Source organism: Puntigrus tetrazona, chromosome 5 (assembly GCF_018831695.1).
Source record: "Puntigrus tetrazona isolate hp1 chromosome 5, ASM1883169v1, whole genome shotgun sequence".
Classification (NCBI taxonomy): domain Eukaryota; kingdom Metazoa; phylum Chordata; class Actinopteri; order Cypriniformes; family Cyprinidae; genus Puntigrus; species Puntigrus tetrazona.
The window spans coordinates 5,819,470-5,843,501 of record NC_056703.1 but is presented as its reverse complement, the minus strand read 5'-3'; the positions used below and the strand labels follow the sequence as shown (position 1 = coordinate 5,843,501).

The following is a 24,032-nucleotide window of genomic DNA, read 5'->3' as shown; positions in this document are numbered from 1 at the left end:
TGATATCGTTCTGAGCATAAATGCAGATTTACAATCATAAAAATATAGTTATGATACTGTGTTTGAAATCACGCCTTTGCATAGCTATACAAAAAACACATTTCTGAAACGTTAGTGTCTCGTATTTTATAACAGTCAATGCAATTTGGGGAAAACAAATCTGTCAAATCTGAGTGAAAATGTTTATATGTACGCTAGCCCCTTTTGCGATCGTTAGGTACTCGTCTTCCTCTGTAATTTCTGATAGATTACAGATTTATTTATTTTGTAATTAGACCACGTAATTCCATTACATGTAACCAGTCACAACTCTGCAAAACTGATTATAAATTGGCCGATATTATTATAAACGGTTCGTTTCTTGAGATGCTAGTACACCAGAGGGCGCCATTAACAACAGCTTAGCAATGTAAACAAGCCAAGCCGGTCATACCTGTTAGAAATGACCTAATTCTTCACAGTATGAAGCGTTGTATGTAGTGTGCATTATATTATGTATTGTAGCATAACGGTATGACATGTCGTATGTTCTCAAGGGTTTAAAAATATATATATTTTTGCTAATATTACAGTTGTTTGCGAGATGGTGAATATTTTGTTTGTTTACAAAGCTTTCAAAGTCAAAATGGTGAGAGTTTAGACTGCGAGGATTTTGTTTGGTTGACACGTAAAACCATCCTTTCCTCTTACGTCTAACGCCGGGACTCTGAAGAGCTCCACACCCCTAAGTTCATTCATTTTCAGTGGGCGGTGGGAAATCAAAACCACTTCTGCGGTCCTTCGACGTGAAACACACGGGAGCAGAGATGTCGACGTATCCAAAGTTCACCCGAAGAGCTGCACGAACCCCACCTGAGGAATAAATGGACGAATCTGAGCTCGCAAACGGAATAAATACAGACTCTACGTACGTAGCGGCGCATTTGTTTTTACAGGTGAGCGACTTTTTCCAATCCACGTTTTGTGATAGAGTTTTATAACTCTGTATTACATAGATAACTTATCTATATGACTATGTTTGTTGTGAGAATGTCGGGAGATTTAAAATCACCGTGATTCGGTTTAGAACGATTTTTTCAAAAAGTTTAGAACTACTTAGAAAAAGTAACAATTTCTAAGTTACCTGATTATTTACTTCTCTTATTGTTGTCTGTATCAACATAGAACCTGTTTGGCATGCACAGAGCTTTTTTTTGTTGTTGCTTTTTTTAAATCAAGTTTTACAGTCCATGCCCAGAGCTGTGGTTTAACTGTGAGAAGAACCAGCACTAAATTCCCATTGCCTTACGTTCATTTTCCCACAACCTCACTTTTAGTTAAATCCCAGCTGTTTGACACTTTGGAGACCTTCTGACACAGAAAAGGAAGCGGAGATCTTCCTCTGGGAGCGTGGAGATGTCGTCCAGTGCTATATAGATAGGCATTTTCCACATCTGTTGCGTTTCTCAATAGGGTTACGCGGTCTGATTCACCACCATCACATCCAAAACACAATAAGATGACTTAGTCCATCGCACTTCCCTGTCACCACAGCTTATCAAAACAGCCAGTGTTCTGCTTTTACTCTCTGTGGTGATAACGGACCGTATTGGAGTCGGGTCAGAGCAGTGTAGCCAGTATTTGGATAGCGCTTGCCAAGCCAGGGGCAGTAACTGTGGGGGCTTGTGCTAGATTTTCCACCATTCACTTAAGCAAACATGAGCGGCAGATAAAACTTTCGTACCGAACCGTTTGGGAAAAGAGTGAGAAAAAGTATCAGTGGTGTAGTCTTAAAGCTGGAATACATTAATTTCGAAATGGCTTTTGTGGTTGCAGAGAAAAACTCGTACAATACATTAAACAACCGAGTCTCCCAGAACTCCCATACATCTAAATAAGCTATAGGTCAAGGAGCATCTAAAGTGGTCCAAAAATTTTTGATTTTTAAAAATTATATATTTTATGTAAGCAATTCCGAACATAAGCAACTCGCATAGAAGCTAGGAGATGCACGGCGAATGAAAACAATGTGTTCTAAATGTGCCTCAAAATATCAGACATGTTTGAAATCCAAGCTTAAAGAAATCTGATTCGGTGCCTGTTATGCTCTAGAGGTTTATCTTTGAAATCCGCAGACTGGCTCTGACTTGTGACAACTAACGTCATCTTGTCCCGGCTGTAAATCGGGGCCGAAATCTTCGCAAAAGTCATGTAGTGTATTCTACGGTCGCAAAGGAGAGGAAAAATGTCCGAAAAAGTCGAAAAGTTTTTCCGCCTTTTTGCAAATCGAGAATTGGTCGTGTAACTTCATTTTAAAATGAGTAAACATCGTTGGGGATTGCTCTTCTTAAACTTTCTCTCAGAGCAGTTGTGGAGCACCTCAGACATGTCTGAACAGGACACAAGTGATTGTTATTGTGCTGACGAGCATGTAGAATCCAAAAAAAAAAAGAAACCTGAAGATGACACTGTCCTGTATTGCTAAATTATGAGTTCATTTCAGTCATTGCTTAACCCTAAACCTCGTGCCGTTACAAACCGTATGACTTGTATAGCATCCAGGAATTTTTTTTACTAAAATAAAAAAAAAAAACATAAAAAAAAATCACCAAGATAGTCCTTACCTATTAATATGATACTGTTGGTTGATTTTTAATTTGACGCTTTTCCAGTTTTTGAACATTCTTGTTATTTAGACATAAAAAGAAGGTCGAGCAACTTCCATTGGACCTCTTTCAATGGGTTGACCCTTGTGCTTTTTTGACATTTTAAGGTGGTTGTTCACCCTTTGTCACTGTTACTGCTGTTCTTGTGTGGAAAAGAGCAGCATGAACATTCCACACAAGCTGTTTCGAAACAAAATAATAGAGTTTTTGCTTTTGATTGCAGTGTTTTAAGCAGCCCCTGTAATTAAATGCGACATCCGCAATAGTGGTTCTTTGATGGCGTCATCATCCATTGTAACAGAAATTCAGACTTAACTGTACTTGGATGCAGTGGAGGAAGTACCCTTCAAACTGAGAAGAGAATAGAACAGAGGGAGGGTGAGTCACGCCTGTTCTGGGAAATGAGAGAATCAGTTTAGGACTGAAATGAATCCCACGATGGATTGTGACATGAGGACAAAGGGACTGGACTGAGATGTGTGGAAGGGATATATGGGGTGAATAGAGGTTTTTTTTTAAAAGCTTTGATGAAGTACCTTCATTCAAAACATTACATGAATGGGTACCAATGTATTTTTTAAAGTAAATTTGTTCAATTTGTATTAAGATTAATATTATTAATTATTAAGATATATGTGTGTGTGTGTACATTTTATATATATATATATATATATATATATATATATATATATATATATATATATATATATATATATATATATATATATATATATATATATATATATATATATATATATATATATATATATATATATATATATATATTATTATTATTATTTTTTTTTTTTTTTTAATTTATTTATTTATTTATTTTTTATATTTGTTCAGCTGTCTGTAGTAGCATCACTTATCATATGGAGTCGAATTACATTTACATGTTTTTACATATGTTTATTCGGATTAGGATGGAAATTTATACACATAATTAAAAACAACCCACGGTACAATGCAGGGTCATGACAACAGTACCAGGCTGTCAAAATCAGTTCAGGACACGTGTAAAAAATTAAAACTGAACTTTAAGAGGGTGGGGCAGAAAACAATAAACTAGAACAGACATATCCACTGTAAACAAATGAGCTCTGAGAGCTGCATGTGGGCTGACAGGATTTCACAATGTGTTTAGTCGTTTACATAAACGGCAAATATGAACCAGGTGTAAATGACTGAATGGTTTGAGAAGCCTTGGGGATATTGCGGGGACATGGGTCAGCAGTCATGGATTTTACATGTTTCTTGGTGAGTGCCAGTTTGACAGTTGTCTTCTGTAAACACTGGTATTGTTTTTCCCTCCAGGTCTGTCTGTGTCCCTGCAGACACTTCCTGACACTTCCCAGCCCCCCGGAGGAGTAATTTGGCATTGAGGAAGTGCACACAGCATACAAAGAAATGACTGAAGTAAGGAGCCTATGCATTTCTACGTGATTGTATTCAAGCCCGACTTCATGTTTTCTCAAGCCGTCATTGCAGTGCGAAAGTGTTTTGCAAAATTGTTGAAGGTTTTCAGAAGGTCAGAAATGCTTTTGATTAACAGCCCGAAGTTACAGCAGATGTTTGGTAAGAGTCCTCATTGGCCAAGCTAACATACAACATAAGAAATAAGAAAAAGCCTACTTTGCTAGAAAACGGCAACGAAGTTATATAGAACTGCTATAAATGTAAGTCAGGACACAAGCAAGTATCCTTGACACTGCTGGACGAAGAACCTAACTGGGAAAGATCTCTGTCCCTGCTTTATTTATTAAAGCAAGAATTTCATTCATTGAACACTATTGGGAGAGAGAGAGAGAGAGAGAGGGAGAGAGGGAGACAGAGAGAGAGAGAGAGAGAGAGAGAGAGAGAGAGAGAGAGAGAGAGAGAGAGAGAGAGAGAGAGAGAGAGAGAGAGAGAGGGAGAGAGGGAGAGAGAGAGAGAGAGAGAGAGAGAGAGAGAGAGAGAGGGAGAGAGGGAGGGAGAGAGAGAGAGAGAGAGAGAGAGAGAGAGAGAGAGAGAGAGAGGGAGAGAGGGAGACAGAGAGAGAGAGAGAGAGAGAGAGAGAGAGAGAGAGGGAGAGAGGGAGACAGAGAGAGAGAGAGAGAGAGAGGGAGAGAGGGAGACAGAGAGAGAGAGAGAGAGAGAAAAAACAGGGTCATAAGGTTGTCTATTAACGCCAGCAGGATAAAATGACCCTAGGAGCCTTATTTCTGGTATGTATCTACATTTTTTCCTTGATTTTTCCTGTTTCCAAGTGCAGATTCCAGCAATCTATTTTTTTTTCTGGAATGCATCTCTCCTGCAGAGTTGTCAGTGTTTAGTTCTGTTCATGCTGAAGTGGGTTCACTGAAGGTGAAAACGGAGACAAGATCTCAAGTCACTTTTATTTCTATAGTGCTTTATACCACACGGGCCGCGTCAAAGCAGCTTTACAGAGAAAACCGCAGAATCAGTAATGGGAACTACTACGAAAACAGCCCCGATTCTGCTGTAAAGCAGCTCTGTGAGGAAAAACGCGAGTTCTTCAATTTGAAACAAGTTCAGTTCAGCCATAAGTAGTCCTACCAAGGTCATGATTATTCAGTTTGAGTCAGCTCAGTGTTAACTCGAGGCAGTGTTGAGGCAGCAAGAAGCACTTCAGCTGTAAAGCCACTCTAAAGAAAATTATAGTGCCAGTCAGTATGGTCATATAAGTGCATTTTTGAAATTAATTGTCTTTCAGACCCCAACTGAGCAAGGCAACCATGGCAAGGCAGTACTGTATCCCATCTTATTAAGCTGGGTCCTCTTAAACACTTGTTAAAAACATTTAAAGGAACTAACACAGAAGACTTCCTGGAAGCAGCAATGCTTTTTCCAATTATACCTGCTCCTGCTGTATAATTTATATAATCAGACCAGAGGAGCAAATAATCAAGTTTCAAGAATACTTCTTAATTAGCCTACAGTTGGGGAACTTTGACCACTGTATATTTTTAGACGTTTCCAAAGCCCTGTACAAGTTCAATTAAGCAAGCATCAAATTAAATCTTACATATTGGTTAAGATAGTTGCCTAGCTGCAATTTTAATAGCTTTCTATTTAAATTAATACATTTTGAAGGCTAGTGCACATTCTAGAGCAATCGTTCTCTTTGCATTTAAGTCCACTCTATCCTTTTTTGACTTTCCAGCAGGGTTTCTCCGCTTCCACTCTACTAAAGCGTTATCGTCTGGCCACGACAGAGTCAAACTCAGTCTCCTCACCATCAGGGACTGCCGCTGAGGACCTTTCAGAGAGCAAGGATATTTCAGCAGACGGGGATCCCAACTTCCCCATGTCTTCACTGGCAGAACTTCTGGAGAATGATGATGGGTCACAGCCAGCCCAGGATTCAGCTCGACCTGGACACCATAATGATAACAAGCAGAACTTGCGAATAAGGTTCCCAGGGGCCTTTAAAAAGGGAGTTCCTAACCCCATGGACCTTCTTGAGTCCACCATGTCTGAGTATCCAGTGGCACCTGGGCCGAAAAAAGCACCTATGGACTCCCTGTTTGACTACGGCACATGTAGAGAGATCAACAACCAGAAAAAACGCAGGAAGAAACTTCCACGAGGGTGAGAGACATAGCTTCTCATGTGTTCTTGTCTTACCTTTATCGATCCAGTAGTGAAAAGGTTACAGGAAATGATGAAAGATGGGGAATGAGATGAGGAAAATGTCAGAATCAAACTTGCCCACTAACTGCTAATATCAACAGCCAAAATGAATAATAAATCATTAATTGAATTCACCAATTCAATAAATCATGTTGACTGCTGACTCGGGTTCAGTTTAGTGTTTATAAAAAATAAATATAATAATTTTGGCATATGTCTTATATTTATTGGATTATTTTTAATACGCCAAATGACTATTTATACTGAATGTATAGTTTGATATAATGTATTATATGCATGTATGTATACGGTGTTAATGTATATATAAATTCACACACATTAAGTATATATTTAGAAAATATTTACATGCATATAATTTTCTATATATTATTATATGTTATATTCTATATAATCGTGATTAATCGAATACAAAATAAGAGTTTTTGTTTATGTAATTCTGCGTGTATTTATGTATGAATAAACACACATACAGTATGTATTTTAAAAATTTGTAATATTTATTATATATATTTTATATATACATATATATATTTGTAATTTATATTAAAAAAATATTTTTTATATAATCATAATTAAAAAAAAAAAAAAAAATATATATATATATATATATATATATATATATATATATACACACACACACACACATGTATGCATGTGCATTGTTGTATTTACATAATAAATATACACAGCACAGATATATTATGTAAACAGAAACTTTTGGATGCAATTGTGATTAATCATTTGACAGCACTAAATATAATATGTATTTTTAATATAACATTTTACATCTTTCTTTTAAACGTAAAAAACACAAAGGTGTTCAAAATGTTTATTCTGTGGGCATGTGTTTCATTACCTAGGACAGCAAGTGAGCCAGGACTGCCAAAACCGAAAAAATAAAAAATAAATCATTCAAGTGTATACATGTACCTTCAGGAATCTTAAAACAAAGAGGGACACAATGTTTACTTTGCTTTTAAGGACTCTTCTTCTTCTTTAAGGTCACTCTTCTCAGTGTTTCACAGTTGAGATGTTTCAAGGTCGTTAATGGCCAAACGTTTATTTGTATAGCACCTTTCATACTGTACATAAAATGCAGCGTAAAGTTCTTTACAGGTCAGAATATAAAAATGATTGCTTTAATCGTGTGGTCAGATGTCCTCTGAATGCTTTACAGATAATGAAGCGTGACTTTTGCGTGGATTATGCTGCGTGCCGAGGACAGTCTCCTCATGGTTTCACACTCTTGATCATGCACTGTGAGGAAAATGAATGTCTGTTGTCGTTTCCATGAATGCCTTTGGAGTAATGTTTATGTTAAGGTCTGTTAGGCAGTCAGTTTTTCCTTAGGACATAGACATTTTTTCATAGTCCATTAGCACTCGTCCAGGTTAGGGTGGTTCCATTGCACTTCAACTTTTTCGTGAATGCCCCGTACAATTTTATATTTGTTAAAGGAAAAGTTCACGCAAAAATGAGAAAACTGTCATCATTTATTCACCCTCAAGTAGTTCCAAACCTGAGTGAATTTCTGTGAAGATATTTCGAAGAAAGTTCGTAACCAGGCTGTTTTGGGTCACCATTGACTTCCATAGTAGGAACAAAAATACTATGGGAGTCAATGGGGATCCAAAACGGCCTGGTTACAAACTTTCTTCAAAATATCAGAGATATTTATACAGGTTTGGAATTACCTGAGGGTGTGTAAATGATGACAAAAATATATTTTTGGGTAACTATACCTTTAAAGATTCAAAGGTGCCATAAGTAATGTTTCTTCAAAAAACATTTTGATGCTTTTTATGGTGTAAATGATCATACTCACATAAGATAAGCCAATCCTTATTAAGGAAGCAGATTTAGATTTACATTTTAGTCATTTAGCAGACACTTTTATCCAAAGTGACTTACAAGATGCAAACAACCGTGTCTTGGAATTCAGTCAATGTCAGATTGGGACGGGGAAACGTAAAGACGCTTGGAGTACTTTAATCGTTAACGTTCCTCTAAAGGTGTATGTTTGCCCCCGCAGGAAGGCCGAGATTGAGATGTCATGCGACGAGGGGTCCCCGGAGCCCACTGTTCTTAAAGTCTTCAACCGCTGGCTGCTGTTCGAAGCCGTATCTCGAGCAGATAGAAGAGCTCTGGATGGTCTTCTGCAGTATCTTCAGTCAAATGAAAAGAGACTGACAGACGAGGAGTTCAAAGGTGCAAAAACGTGATTAAAGAAAATGATTGTACTGTGATGTTCTTGAGCGTTTTACCAGACTATTACTAGGATTTTGCTTTCCTTAATGATCCCACTTTTTTATAAAAAAGACAAAGCCCTCCTGTATTTCGCATGAGCGACCAGCGGGGTCGTGTCCCGATGTTATCGCAAACCAGGGCCTTTGTTGTTGTGCCTTTTTTAGTTTAGCCAAGGAAATTCTGTTATATCAGCTAATGGGATCCTGAAAGGTGGGGTCGTATTTCTGCTTCCTGCCTCAAAGGGTCAAGCAAACTTTTAACAGAGAGCGGTAAGAAATCGCAGCAAACTGTCACAAATGGGGATCAAACGGATAACTCTGGCTGAACATAAATAATCTAAAAAAATAAAAATCACTTGATCCGTGAGTGAATCAGGATTTATGAAAGAAAAGGCAGCGAACATTAATATTGCTTTCATACTTTATATTAATTATTAAACTTATTCTACATTTTTATTTTTGGGTGAACTATACCTGTAAAGATTTTTCTTCAAGATGTTTCTTCAAAAAAAAGCTCCTCATTAAGGAAGCAGGTTTGAAATGACTCCTATTGGTTGCTTATTAGCATTAATATCACTACAATATTAGCCATCTATCAGTGCTAATTAAGCAAATATTAATGCGTTATTCTATATGACCTTATTCTACACCCCTAATCCTACCTAATACCTAAACCTAACAACCGCCTTACTATTAATAAGAATTATTAATAAGAAGCAAATAATGAATTTATTGAGGGAAAAGTCATAGTGTTTTCTCGTTTGCTTGTCTAAGTAATCAGACCAAAGCTTTGCACTTGTTGGATGATAAAGAAAAGCCAAATTAAATTCCATAAATGTACATTGAAAGAGGGAAACAAGACTCGCAACAGGTTTAAATATTAGCATGTTTTTTCCTGTGCTTTCTCTAGAGCCTTCTACAGGGAAGACTTGCCTACCAAAAGCCCTTCTGAACCTGCACGGCGGTCACAACGACACCATCCCTGCGTTGATGGACATCGCCGAACAGACCGGAAACCTCAGAGAGTTCATCAACACTCCCTTCAGAGATGTTTACTACAGGGGTGAGTCCTCCAGCCCCCTTCCAGCAGATTCTGTCAAAACCAGTTTTCGAGGATCGTTTCTCTAAAATGTTTCCAAAATCTGCGGCGTGAGCTAACATTTACTCTGAGCGGCGTCCAGGGCCGCCCTGAGCAGGTGAAATATGAGCAGGGAGGCGGAGCTGTTGTGTGTGCTCCTGACTGAGCTCAATGTTAGAGAAGTTACCCCAGGTTTCCTGGAGTCCCCACCCTGTTCGGTACAAAGAGTCCTCACAAGCGCTGCTGAATTTAACGCTGTTCCTCTGTGGCCTGTTTAGGGTAGTCGAATTTGCCAGTGCCACACCCGATGCGCTTCGTAACTTTCCCTCTCATACAAAAAAAAAAAGCTATGAATATTTTACGTCATAGTTTTCAGTGCTGAAGCCAAGCAGGCTAAAAACGCACTGGTGCTCCTGTGGGTGACAGTTTTAAGTCTGGCTCATGTTAATCTCTTCTTTTTTTTTTTCTTTTCCCCCGTGCCAATTAAAGTGGTAAATGGATAAAATATTAAAAATAATCAAATATATTAAAATATGTATTTACACTGCTGTTCAGAAGTTTGTAGTTTTAAAGAGATTGATGCTTTTCTTGCACATGAAATTGATTAAAAGTGACAGTAAAGTGTTTTACATGGCTTTAAAAGATTATTATTTCAAACAAATGCTTTTTTTATCTTATTTTAAATATATATATATTAATATAATTCAGGGATAGCAGTTAAATTTTTCAGCATCTATTAATCTATTTTTCTTTTGGTTTAAAATGATCATATATATGTATATATGTATATATATATATATATATATATATATATATATATATATATATATATATATATATGATCATTTTATGATCATTTTAAACCAAACATTTTAAACCAAATAGATTAATAGATGCTGAAAATTTAACTGCATATTCCTGAATTATATTAAAATGAAAAATATATTAAAATAAATAAAACATTTATTTTAAATTCTACAATATATTTACAATATTACTGTAGTTTTGATTAGATAAAAGTAGCCTAAAGATAAGAGACCTTTTTCAGAGATGTTTGAAAATCTTACTCCAAACTTTTTTCATTCAGCATATTATTAATATATTACATTAATGAATTAATTTACTTATTTACGTGTCCTGGCAGTAAACCCATAGTTAAACCTGATTCTTTATATTTGTTCCGTTGTAAACTTGGACTTGTTGTGCATGCCAAGTTTGTAATAGCAGCATTGTTAATACAGAGAAGTTAATAGTTCTCCAAATACATCATGATGCACTTGTGGCAGACGTTGTGTAGTCTGCCTCTCGTTTCCTGAGGAAACAGTCACTCAAACATTGGTTCAGTTTGTTTACCAGTGCTGGTTCCAGGCCTTTGGGCATTAATATATCAAATAGGCTCATTCTGTAAGTCAGCAGATTTCCTCTTATAGACCAACTGCCAAAAAAACTACAAATACACCAGACTACTAAAAGCAAGTCATCTAGGATGATAAAATGCTTCCTTAAACTTAGGCTTTTAGTTTAGGCATCCTTTATTATTCTGTTAAATCTGTGGATGATATCGGTAATGTGAGAGTTTTAGTCACAGTCACTAGTACAGATATTACTAACATGCACTGGTGATGCATTTATTGTTGTTCAGGCGCACACATTAAATCAATAAAAATCGATTGGCGGAGGTCTGTTCAAACTGATGCCTCGTGCGTCACTGATAAACACCAAAGTTCACAGCTTAAGCGAATCAAAATCCTTGGTTTTCGTGAATCTAAAACAAAAGCAGCAGACAACATTAACAGAGAGAGAGAGAACAGAACATGTTTATGCCCTTTAGAGCTCTCGTTACATTACAGACACGATGCGAGCCAGATTGCCTAATTTTCATATCGCAATACTTCCTCGTGTGTGAGATAAGACGATAGTGTCTAATAATACCATGCCGTTTCCCGACCGCTCTGTATGATAGCATGCATCGCAGATATCAGGTCTCCTGTAACGTTGCAGAACGCTTTGCTTTGGATGTCCGTTCATTATCACGTGACGAACTGCTTCTAACTGCTTCTGCACTGGCATCTTCGTTATATAATGATATAAACGTGGTGTGTCTGTAGGTCAGACTGCGCTGCATATCGCCATAGAACGACGATGCAAACAATACGTGGAGCTTCTGGTGGAGAAGGGGGCTGACGTTCACGCTCAGGCCAGGGGACGATTCTTTCAGCCCAGAGAGGAGGGTGGATACTTCTACTTTGGTGAGTTTGTTGAGGGTGATTTTGTAGAGGTCTTTATTGTGAGCGATGAGGAATCCAAATAGTTATTAATGTTGGATGCATTGAGAATATGAGTGGATTTTCAGTGTGTCGTGCAGGGTATGAATCCGCTACGTAAGCGGTCAGAAATCTTCACGTCCTCATGGCTAATGCCTTTAACCTCATTACGACATGCTGGAGCCTTTAATTCCCAAAGTTATGTGTGGGAAGCTCCATTTTCTGTTTTATCAGTGACTTTGGGGTCAGTAAGATGATTTGTTTTGTTGTTGTTGAAAGAAATTAATGATATACTTTTATTTTGCAAGCATTAAATAGATATAAAAAGAAGTGGCAAGCGTAAATACATGCATAATGTAAAAAAATAAATAAATACATTTTTAAAAACTTTTTAAAACTTTTTTCACTTTTTAAAATATTATTATATATATATATATATATATATATATATATATATATATATATATTCTTATTTTTATCAGAAGTTATTTTACAAAAAGTAACGTTTCCACAAAAACATTGAACAGTACAATCGAATACAAAACTGATAATGGAAAATATTTCTTGAGAATCATATCGACATATTATAATGATTTCTGAAGGATCATGTGACACTACTGGCTGTTGAAAATTCAGCTTTATTACATAATACATTATAAAAGTTGAAACGAAATCAGTCTACCTTTTATGACTTTGCCAATGAATAACCAATACAAGTTGGCCCGGTGTTTGCCGTAGTAACATCAGGTGATTTCCTTTCCTTTTTCGTAAAATCCTCCCTTTATTTGGCACTACACAGTTTACATTCATTAAATGTTTAGCTGTGAGTAAAACAGTTTCTGTAGTTAAGAGGAAACCCAACAAGACATTATGTCACAAATAAAACAAGCGTTGGATGGAAAAGAGTGAATGGAGCCTCTGTGTTTGCAACGGAAAATACAGTAAAAGGGTCTTATATTTAGAGGCCTGGTGATGGTGTACTAGTACACTAGAAAAGTTTCCACCTCATGTGGCTAAACGCATTCTGCCCCCTGTTGACCAGAGTGTGTTACTACAGCTGCGTGAAAATTGACTTTCTTAAAGGGGCATGCACCCTCATGTTGTTACCTTAACCCAGTGGTTCCCAACCTTTTCTTGTTTGAGGCACCCTTGGAAAGCCTTTCAAAAGTTCCCGGCACCCTTATAAGGAAATAGATATTTAAAATCTCCGTAGCTTTTTTATTATTATTTATTTGTTTCATTTCGAGAGTTTGCATGCAACAACACCTTATACCTAGTCCTAGATGATATGAGAATACTGTTTACACTGATTCTGCCTTAATAAAAAAATTTTGTTGAAATTTTGGCGGCACCCTCAAAAGCTCTCACGGCACCCCGGTTGGGAACCACTGCCTTAACCCATATACATTTAATTCTTCTGTGGAACACAAAAATAGATATTCTGAAAAACGGTGGAAATTGGGGTTTCGTTTCCCTACTTAATTATTACTGGGAAAAATACAAGCTTTTTTGTGCATGTATGCTGTGTGTGTATTATGTATTGTATAAATACAAACACATGCATGTATATATTTAAGAAAAATGTTACATATTAAATATCTTTATGTATAATGTCAATTATATGAATATAAATATATACATGTAAATATTTTCTGAATGTATACATCACACGCGTGTCTTTAAATATACATAATAACAGTATGCACACACATGTTTTGTACACAAAAACTTTTTGGCTGCAATTCATCATCGACCTTTACTGTACAATACAAAAAAATACAATGGAAGTCACTGGGTTTGAGTGAGTACATAATAACAAGCATGCTATTGTGCATTATTGGTAAGTTTTTGTAATTTTTCATCAAAATGCAAGCTCTGCTTTACTTCTTAAGCGTCATCTTTGGATAATATGCGTAAGTCCTGCCCCTACATTTCTTTTGTCACGTCAGATATTCTAATTAGTTGATCCCCACAGGATGTTAGCGGTTACAAAGCCGTGATTTTAAAATCAAGCTGAGAATTTGAATTCCCTATTCACGGGCCTTATTTGCATCTCACAAATATTAAACCCCAAAACAAGATGTCTGCTCTGGAGCTGATTGAAAGATGCAAAACTATTTTAAAATAATCCAAGGATGACAGAATAGGATTATCTTTTCTGGTGCCCTGCCAGGAGTCTCTATCTCTCTTTTATTCACCTGTAAATTATTTTCATTTGTATTAGACACGGCTGTCAGTGTTTAATCCCTCCTGATCTGAGCACGAAGAGAGTCATTCGCCGCGGAGCTTCCCGGTGACGCGAGCGTGAACCTGCGAGCACTGACAGCTAATGTGATTTAGCAGTCACGCTAACCGCTCTCTGAGCGCGTGCAAATCAATGAGAACGAAGCGTTTCTATAAGAAGTGACATGAAAATAATCTGTCACCCCTGGCAACAGCTCACTCTCAAGGCTCTCTGTTTGGTTTTCCTGTTCGAGATGGTTCTCGTGAGACGAGCGCTAATTGAGTACTGGATACAAATAGTGACGTTTAGATCAAAGCGCATTTGTCACGAGAGCCCTGCAAACGACTGATTGACTTTTAGTGGCTAATTGTATTTCTTCATTGTGCTGTTTAGTAAAGGAAAATGATGGATAAATGGGACATCTGGAGGTTGGAGTCGGAGATGATTGGGAAGAAATCCTAGAGAAGATGAGAGGTGGTCCTCATCAGGTTTTTTAACTAGCTTAACCAGCAAGATTTCCTATTGCCAAACCAGCATAAACCATAACGATGATCTAGATGTTTTAATTGAGAAGTCACATGGTCACAGAGGCTGCATTTAATTCAAAATGCAGTAAAAAGTAATATTGTGACACATTATTTCAAGTTAAAATAGCTGTTTTCTGTCTCAATATATTTGTAATGTAATTTCTTCTTGTGTTGGCAGTGCAGACTTTACTCCGGTCCCTAGTGTCATGATATTTCAGAAATATGTTAATTTCATGTTTAAGAGACTTTCTTATTAGTATCATTGTTGAATATTTCTGTGGAACAATGATGCATTATTTTTCAGGATTACTTGATGAATAAGTTTAAAAGAACAGCATTTATTTGAAATAGAAAGCTTTGGTAACATTCTAAATGCATTTCAGATGCTCTTTTGATCAATTTAATGCATCCTTTCCGAATACAAGTACGGTCACACTTTATATTACTAATATGTACTTGAAGCAAAAAATAAGTACAGTGTACTTGATGTGGTCATTTTGTATTGCAAATCACTGTTGCTGCTATCGACGTAAGGTTAGGGACAGGTTATGAGTCAACGGTGCAAGTATGCAATTACGGAAATAATTAAATATGTAATTGCGTTAGGTATTAAAAAATGCATAAGCACAATGTATGCAAAAAATGCATTTCATCGAATGAAATGTAAGTCTACAGTAGTTAAGGCGTCCTAATATAAAGTGGGACTGCAAGGATTAATCATTTTTTAACCCCAAACTTTTAAACTGTAGTGTATGTGAAGACAATGTTGGGTAACAATTAATTTAAATGGGTTTTTTTAAATGTGCATACGCATAACCTTAACTGTGTAGTAAGTACATGATAATACTCAGTAAGTAACTGTGCACTTGGACATGTTAAATAAAGTCTAACCAAATGTTGTTATAATGATTTTTGTACAGTTTAAACAAATTGATAACTGAAATCGATAGTCGCTTTCTCATTGCACAGGTGAGCTGCCTCTCTCTCTCGCCGCTTGTACCAACCAACCAGACATGGTGCACTACCTGACCGAGAACAGCCACAAGGCGGCGGATCTGCGGAGGCAGGACTCGCGGGGAAACACAGTCCTGCACGCCCTGGTCCATATCGCTGACAACACCCGGGACAACACGCGCTTCGTCACTAAGATGTACGACTTGCTGCTCATTAAATGCGCCAAACTCTACCCAGACTGCAACTTGGAGAATGTTGTCAACAATGATAGCATGTCCCCTCTCATGATGGCCGCCAAGCTGGGCAAAATTGGGGTAGGAGATTGCCTTATACCAGCTTCAGATACATGCATTGGGTGAGTGATAAGAAAAGGCGAAGCAGACTCAAATTTCTCCACAGGTGTTCCAGCACATCATCCGGAGAGAGATAAAAGACGAGGAGGCTCGGCATCTTTCCCGGAAATTTAAGGACTGGGCTTACGGACCTGTATACTCCAACCTGTATGATCTATCGTCACTGGATACCTGCGGAGAGGAAGTCTCTGTTCTGGAGATACTCGTCTACAACAGCAGGATTGAGGTGAGCTTGTGGATAGAGAAAAGAAAGCGAGGGAGATAGGCTGTGTACTGTATGGCCCTCCGGATTTTGTCAAATGAGATTAGAGGCCTTGTAGACCTGAACAGCACGAGGTGAATGATTGAATGTATAAGCTGTGAAGGTACAGGTAAGCATATATGGAAATGGTATAAAAATACAGTCACCAACCCTCTTCATTATGCTGATGGCAGTTTCAGTGATTCCGACATGTTTTGTTATTTGTGCCCTCAGAATCGCCATGAGATGTTGGCGGTGGAACCCATAAACGAGCTGCTGAGGGCCAAGTGGCAGAAGTTTGCCGCTGTGACTTTCTACATCAGCGTCTTTTCCTACCTTGCCACCATGATCATCTTCACTCTCGTGGCCTACTATCGGCCGTCCACGGGTACAGTGAGTACAGTCTTAATCCTCCTTAGGCAGGCCATCTTGGCCTTGCCTCATAGTGCGTCTTCCATCTGCTCGTATGGAAAGAGATTGAACTCCCTAAAACGAAGAAGATCGCATTTGGCAATGTATCTCAATTCAACAGTCAAATGACAAAAACAGCGGTCTTAGAATTAAATTCAAAATCAGGCTGAAGCACGCTACATGTTTGTCCAACGAGTATTTGTTTTTCTATAAATAGTTCATGTTTCCCCAAATATTTTTTCTCATGCAGTTCTCTTGAAAAGTTTTGGGATTTTTGGCAACACTTTATTTTGATAGTCCACTTTAGACATTCTGTAAGTAATTTGCAACTACATTTTAACTAGCCGTCATTCATTAGAGTATTAGTAGACTGCCTGCTCTGTAGCTTCTAACACTTTATTTTGATGGGAGAAGAATCTTTGCATGTACATGTCAACTTATTCAACTAAACTCTGAGAGTTAGTAGACTGTTTCTATTTCAAATAAATTATGTTTGAACGAGCAACACAAATATTTCCTCTTGAACAGCAAATCAGCGTATTGGAACGATTTCTGAAGGATCATGTGACACTAGAGACTGAAATAATGTAAAATAGTATGCATTCTTTTTTTTTCTGTGTATTCATCATCTTTTTTGATCAAAATGCTCATTTACGAATGCGAAAACGTAGAAAATCAACCCTGATCCAATTTTTTTTTATTACAGACGAAACTTTGGGAGGCAGTGTGTAAATGTGATTGACGCAACATTTTTTAACTTCAGCATTGCCTTCCCATGAATAAATTACATTGAAAAAAATCTTTTTTTTTTATTGTAATAGTATTTGATAATGTTGCTGTCTCTTAGTTGTGATTAAATAAATGCAACTTTGGTGAACACAAGATGCCTCGAAATGCCTTACATCTGAACGAGAGTGCGCATGTGGGTAATTTGTTGTTTTGTTTAAAAATACAGAGTAATACTTCCTCCTGCATGAAAGAGAGTTCATGTGGTAAATATTGAACATGCCCAAAATGTTCTACCTCCACAGCCTCCTTACGCCTACAACTCTACAGAAGACAAGGTGCGCTTGGCGGGCGAGATCATAACCGTGGCTTCCGGGGTCTTCTTCTTCGCAACAAATGTGAGCTTCATCTACGCAATAAGAATCATTTTGAATACTTTTTTAATGTGTAAGATCACACTTCCGTCTCAGCTTGCTGAAAGATTGTATGTTTTAGTCTGCAGAATCACTTTCCTTCCCTGTCTTTCCTCCTTAGCTATCACTAAAAGCCTTTAGCAGCATTTCTTGGTTTTCTCCCCTGATTTAGATTAAGGACCTTTTCCTGAAGAAGTGCCCGGGGGTGAATTCTTTATTTATTGATGGATCCTTTCAACTTCTCTAGTAAGACACTCGGCCCCATTCTTTGCGTCTTCCTTTGCTCTCCGTGTCTTTCCCTAAGGCGATTTTTCTCCCTTTTTTTTAATTGAGCTGTCTAATTAATTCCAGAACCCTTTCTTGGCATGTTTTAATAGTTAATCTCCTTGCATAAAAACGGCACGATCTAAGCAAAGATGACTGCGTTTCACCGATATGTTTATGTTAATTATAATTAATATATGGCATTGCTAAACCAGTGAGGCATTTTGCATTTGAAAAGCAAATCTTACATACCGAAACTCGGCAAATAAGAAGCGAAGGATGTTCTGTAACCTTCACAAGTACAAAATAGGAAAATAGCCAGAGGCCAAAGCATGTTAAGTTATCAATTTTGAGCTGACAATTAGTCACTGGTAACCTGAAGCAAGTGGTAACCTTAATAGTTGAAGTATGTCGATGACATTACCGGCTGACCAATCCCCCGTGTTTTCACAGCTTCATCTACTCCTTGTTGGTGCTGGTGAGTGCAGCGCTGTATCTGTCCGGGATCGAGGCCTACGTGTCTGTGATGGTGTTCGCTCTAGCATTAGGTTGGATGAACACCCTGTATTTCACCAGAGGCCTTAAACTCACTGGAACTTACAGCATCATGATTCAGAAGGTATGAAAAGAGGACCATGTACAGTGCATTTAATTTAAAGCACCCCTATTATGGATAATGAAAGGTTCATATTTTGGTTTTGGGACTCCCCAATAATAATTCGACATGCGTGCAAGGTATAAAAAACACTTTAATTGTCTTATAATATGCATTTATTTTTACCATACGTGCTCAGCAACTCCCATATGATTAGTTTAATGATTAATATTTCCAAACTTCTCCTTTGCTCCTTTTGAAACAAGCCACTTTTAATAGGAATCTCGAGTCGTTTCACCTTGACGTCAACGATGGTTCAGAGCTGACTCTGTCTTTTCAGACACAATAAGTTTACACACAGTGCAGTTTCCGATTTAAAACTTTGCAGGATGCTTTTCATTCGGTTACAGCTGTGTTATACGCCGCATGAAAGGTCATTTTTAAAATGCGCTTTTTAACATTTGTGTACACCAGTTTTTATGAAGGATTTTACAGACTGTCTTGTCGATCATATTTTCTTCATACCTTTGGTCGTATTTAAAAATTAAATACCACGTTTTTAATGTTTTTGAAAGAAGTCTCTTATGGCCTGTAAAATTGCAGTAATGTTATTTATTAAAAAAAAACAGTTTTATATTTTAAAATAGTTTTAAATGCAATTAATTTTTGTGATTCAAAGCAAAATTTTCAACATCATTACTCCAGCCTTCAGTGTCACATGAGCCTTCAAAAATCATTCTAATACACAATTAGTTAAAATTATTATTATCGATGTAGAAAACTGCTGTTCTGCTTAATATTTTATCATGCTATTTTTGTGGATTCTGTTCAAAAGCACTTTATATAAGTTCAAAACACTGTCTAAAATTACACTTGTATATAAATATACGTACATCATTTAATGTTTAGTAAGGTCCACTGAAAATGGGGCCATGCATGGTTTTCTTTTTCTGATATAAATATAGCGAAAGGTAGAGATGATGTAACACGTTGATGAAACATTTGCATATGTTTGTATACAGTTCCCGCTATATTATCCCCCAGCACCCCATAAATATTTTAAGATGACATGTTATTCGTAAATCCTGTTCTCTTGATTGTCCCGATTGTTAAACAGCACGTCGTCACGGTTAAGTGTACAACACGCTGCTGTTTCCAGTAATTATTACAATCCTAACAGCGTACATTGCTGCTAGAAACTACATAAAACCCTTAAAATAATTAGCATCCTTGCCGGTCTGCTTTCTTCTTATGTTATCGCTGTAATTAAGACACTGTTCTGTTTACCCGTTGCATCTTCAATTTGGATATTTTCAGATCCTCATCAAAGATTTGTTCCGTTTCCTGCTGGTCTACGTGCTCTTCATGATAGGCTACGCGTCAGGTATCCTAGTGATAATAGTTCAGTTTTTGGTATTGTATGGAAACGTTTGACTCTGGTTTTGTATCCCGCACCAGCTTTAGTGTCACTGCTGAAAATCTGCCCCGAAAAGAGCGAATGCAACGGTACCTGCCCCGTATACCCGGAGTGCAGAGACACAAACACCTTCAGCGAATTCCTGCTGGACCTGTTTAAGCTGACCATAGGCATCGGAGAGCTGGACGACATGTTAAAAGGCGCGCAGTATCCCGTCGTCTTCCTCGTTCTCCTGGTCACCTACATTATTCTCACCTTCGTCCTGTTACTCAACATGTTAATTGCTTTGATGGGGGAGACAGTGGGACAGGTGTCCAAAGAGAGCAAGCAGATCTGGAAACTGCAGGTGAGGGCTATACGAAAGGTCAAATGCGGCAGTCTGTTATACAGACGGTATAAAAGTTGAGGTCGTTTAATATTTGAATTGCTTCTGTGAAACACGAGGTGAGAAACGAGATAACAGGATGTCAGAGAGTTCATTTTTTCCGTAAATGGCAATTCATGTGGCCGTAAAAGTATCTTAGAGCTCTTTATATTTTTGTATCCTTTTTTTTTCATCAGTGTTGGAGAGTAACAGAATTACATAAATGATTCACTAAAGCGTAACTCAAATCTTTTACATTTACTGAGAGGTACGTGAGGTGACAATTCATTTTAAGGTTCGCTTGTTACGTTACATGTACTTTCTGTTATAATGGCAATAAATGATGCATAATTACACGCAAGTACCCCTAAAGATGAACCCTAATCCTAACCATTTTAGTAGGAACTAATACTTCCACACCTTTCTTTGCCGAATTGCTTTAGGATTGCTTTAACACTTCAGGAGTTTAGGACACGGAAGAAGACACATGCTCATTCGAGTTTTATTTCTTCTCTGGATTTATGTACAAGCTTTATTTTTAAAGAGTAACTGTTTTTCCAAAGTCATTGAGTTTCCTGTCATTGCAATGCAAAGATTCGGTTTTAAAAACTGTATCGTAGCCATTAAAATAAATCAGCATAAATCTGTATTCATGCTCGGAACAATAAAAAGAGGTTATAAAGTCACGGTTAAACTGCCTGCTTTAAATGTTTCGAACTGATGAACAGCTGAAGTCGTTTGTTAGAAATGTAGAAATAAAGTTATCAGATGTAATCAGCTACATTACTTTAATAAAGTAATTGAAACAGTCACGCCGCTTGCTACATTTTAAATAAGCAATGTAATCTGTAACATGTTGCGTTTGCCAAGTCATTTTCCCAGCACTTATTTTTATGCACATTTGTTATGGAAGAATCTCCTGTTTGTGTTTTTTGAAAAAAGAAAGAAAGAAAGGGAAAAAACCCCCACGAAACTGGGCTGGAACGGCATGAGTGTGAGAAAGGGAAGAATGACCGTTTTTGGTGAACTATTCCTTTGCGTTTTTGTTTCGGTGGTTTACCTCGGTGCCCTTCTGACAGCCATTTTTTTTGGTTAACTTCTGTCTGAAGCTTTTACCTCAGCATTCGCTGGTTATAAATGGCTTTCCTCTCTTAACATGTCATTTTCCTTTTGTTTGCATCAGTGGGCAACGACTATCCTGGACATCGAGCGGTCCTTCCCCGTGTGTCTGCGGAAGTCTTTCCGCGTTGGAGAGATGGTTACTGTGGGCAAGGGCTTGGATGGGACGCCAGACAAACGCTGGTGCTTCAGGTGAAACTACAATATATGCTCTACCGATTCGTTAAATTACAGCATGACCGTTCAAATCATATACAACGTTTTTGGGCTTTCATTCTCTACGTTATAGAGTGGACGAGGTCAAGTGGTCCCACTGGAATCAAAACCTGGGGATCATAAATGAGGATCCAGGCCAGAAAGAGCATTACGAGCAGACGCAGGGCGGACGGGGCCTTCGAAGAGGTCGGTGGACGATTGATGAACCCGTTAACAAACCAAAATTACGCTGCAAAAATATTGTGCAAAAACAATTCTCAATCTTTCGATTGCTAGGAAGGTTCGCAGTTCATTTGGAAGAAACTGCAGGGCATACGTTAGATTAAACGCACAATTTTGAAGAAGACTTCTGTAAAAAGTTTTTTTTTTTGAGAACGGTTTCGAATATGAGCATAAAACCAGTCAGAAGTGTCAATCATCTTGAGTAAATGAGCTTTGCATTGATGTATGGTTTGTTAGGATGGGTCAATATACAATACGGTTATTATTTGGAAATCTAGGATCTGAGGGTGCAAAAAAAATCGAAATACTGAGATAGTGGCAAATGAAGTTCTTAGCAATGCATAATGCTAATCAGAAATTATGTTGTGATATATTTATGGTAGGAAATGGAAAATGATCTTTAGTTAATGTCCTAACGATTTTTTGGCATGAAATAAAAATGAATAATTGTGGTTTTGCTACAATACCCCGGCGACTTATGACCTATGGTCCGGGGTCACAAATAGTCTTGGAAACTGTTTTGCAGAGCATTACGACAAAATACATAGACGCTAGGGATGGTAGGATTCGAAAAGCGCTAGTAGATGCATTGGATGCACATCCTTAATGCACACAAATGTATGTTTGAAGAATCAAAAATCGACTAACAAATATAATTTCTCATCTCTGCTCCTTCAGATCGCTGGTCCACTGTCGTCCCAAGAGTGGTGGAGCTGAACAGGGGCTCCAGAGACCATACCGTAGAGATGGAGCCTCTCACGGGCAGACACAGACACAAGTCTGAAAGCTAAAGAGGGTCAAAGTTATGTATTTTATAAAAGCTGACAATAATTTTAGTTTTTTTTTTTTATAAATCACAATTGGGAGAACGGCTCCGATATTATGACTTTTATATATATATATGTATATTTGGACCCATGAGACACTCAGGAACATATTTGATGTTTATTATTGTAGTGTTTTTTTATCATGGAGGGTGCAATAGATTTTTTAAAAATTTTTATTATTTTGATTAAAAAAAAAAACAACGCTTCACAAGGACTCGGATCGGAGTATCAGCGTCTGTCTGCTGTCTGATTCCTGCTGACATTTTTTTTTTTGTGGATTATGTGGAAAGGTAATATTTTAATCAATGATAATGTCAGATTACCTCAGTGTTAAATGTGCCTTGTGATAAAGTACAGTTCCTTTTTTTTTTTTTTTTTTTTTTTTTTTTTAATAATAAAAATCATATTGTTATTCTTTTGTTATATTGCCAAGCCATAATGGAAAGACGAAAAAATGCAGCTCTGCTCTGGCCTTTGGCTTTGTTTTGTAATAAAGGTCATGTAGAAAACAGATGTGGCACCCACACCAGGAGTGTGCACAACGCCAGACAGCAGCGGCTTGCTATTTTCACCTCAGTATGCTAGCAGTAGTGAGACACTGAACTTAATTGGTGTGATAGTGGTAATGATTTAAACCCTTTCTTATTTCACTGATAAACCCATGCCAAAAGACACAATGGCACATATTGTAGGGGAACTATTTTTATGCATTTAAAAAAAAAAAAAAAAAAAAAAAAAAATATATATATATATATATATATATATATATATATATATATATTTTTTTATATATATATATATATATATATATATATATATATATATATATTTTTATATATTTATATATATATATATTTTTATATATTTTTTATATATATATATATATATTTTTATATATATATATATATATATATATATATATATATATATATATATATGTGTGTATATGTGTATAAATATATATATAATTTTTTTTTGTATAGAGTACAAAAAGCATTATCTGTATGCTGAAATTGTTTTGTTCTTCCAATTTCTTTTTATTATTTTATTATTATTATAAATCCATGAAGTGTAATTTAGAGGACTGAAACGGGGAACTGTGTTTTTGTTTACAGGCCTGATTTCCACACTCTAGTTATTCCAGATATGCTTTATATTTAGCTACACTACGTATAGTTTAGGTATCAAAGGAATGTACAGAACTAGACAGTAATATATTCTTGGAAAGCAGATATTGTCCTGCCGGTGTGTTGGATGTTTGATGCTGCT

General features: G+C 37.0%; 1 protein-coding gene across 3 annotated transcripts; it reads left to right on the top strand.

Annotated features, from left to right (window-relative positions):
* Positions 1–504: 504 nt before the first annotated feature.
* Positions 505–23,150, top strand: trpv4 (transient receptor potential cation channel, subfamily V, member 4). 3 transcript variants are annotated; one of them, XM_043239673.1, is made up of 17 exons: positions 505–935; positions 3,963–4,064; positions 5,815–6,239; positions 8,335–8,510; positions 9,459–9,611; positions 11,735–11,875; positions 15,611–15,909; positions 15,995–16,174; positions 16,424–16,582; positions 17,632–17,724; positions 17,912–17,985; positions 18,457–18,622; positions 19,916–19,982; positions 20,057–20,361; positions 21,563–21,690; positions 21,788–21,900; positions 22,615–23,150. In XM_043239673.1, exons 2-17 carry the CDS (start codon positions 4,056–4,058, stop codon positions 22,725–22,727), a joined length of 2,601 nt encoding a protein of 866 aa, XP_043095608.1. In that variant the 5' UTR covers positions 505–935; positions 3,963–4,055; the 3' UTR covers positions 22,728–23,150. The 3 variants fall into 3 exon arrangements, with proteins under 3 accessions (XP_043095608.1, XP_043095607.1, XP_043095610.1); XM_043239672.1 differs by having other exon boundaries at positions 507–935; positions 5,812–6,239; XM_043239675.1 differs by lacking the exon at positions 5,815–6,239 and having other exon boundaries at positions 509–935.
* Positions 23,151–24,032: the final 882 nt, after the last annotated feature.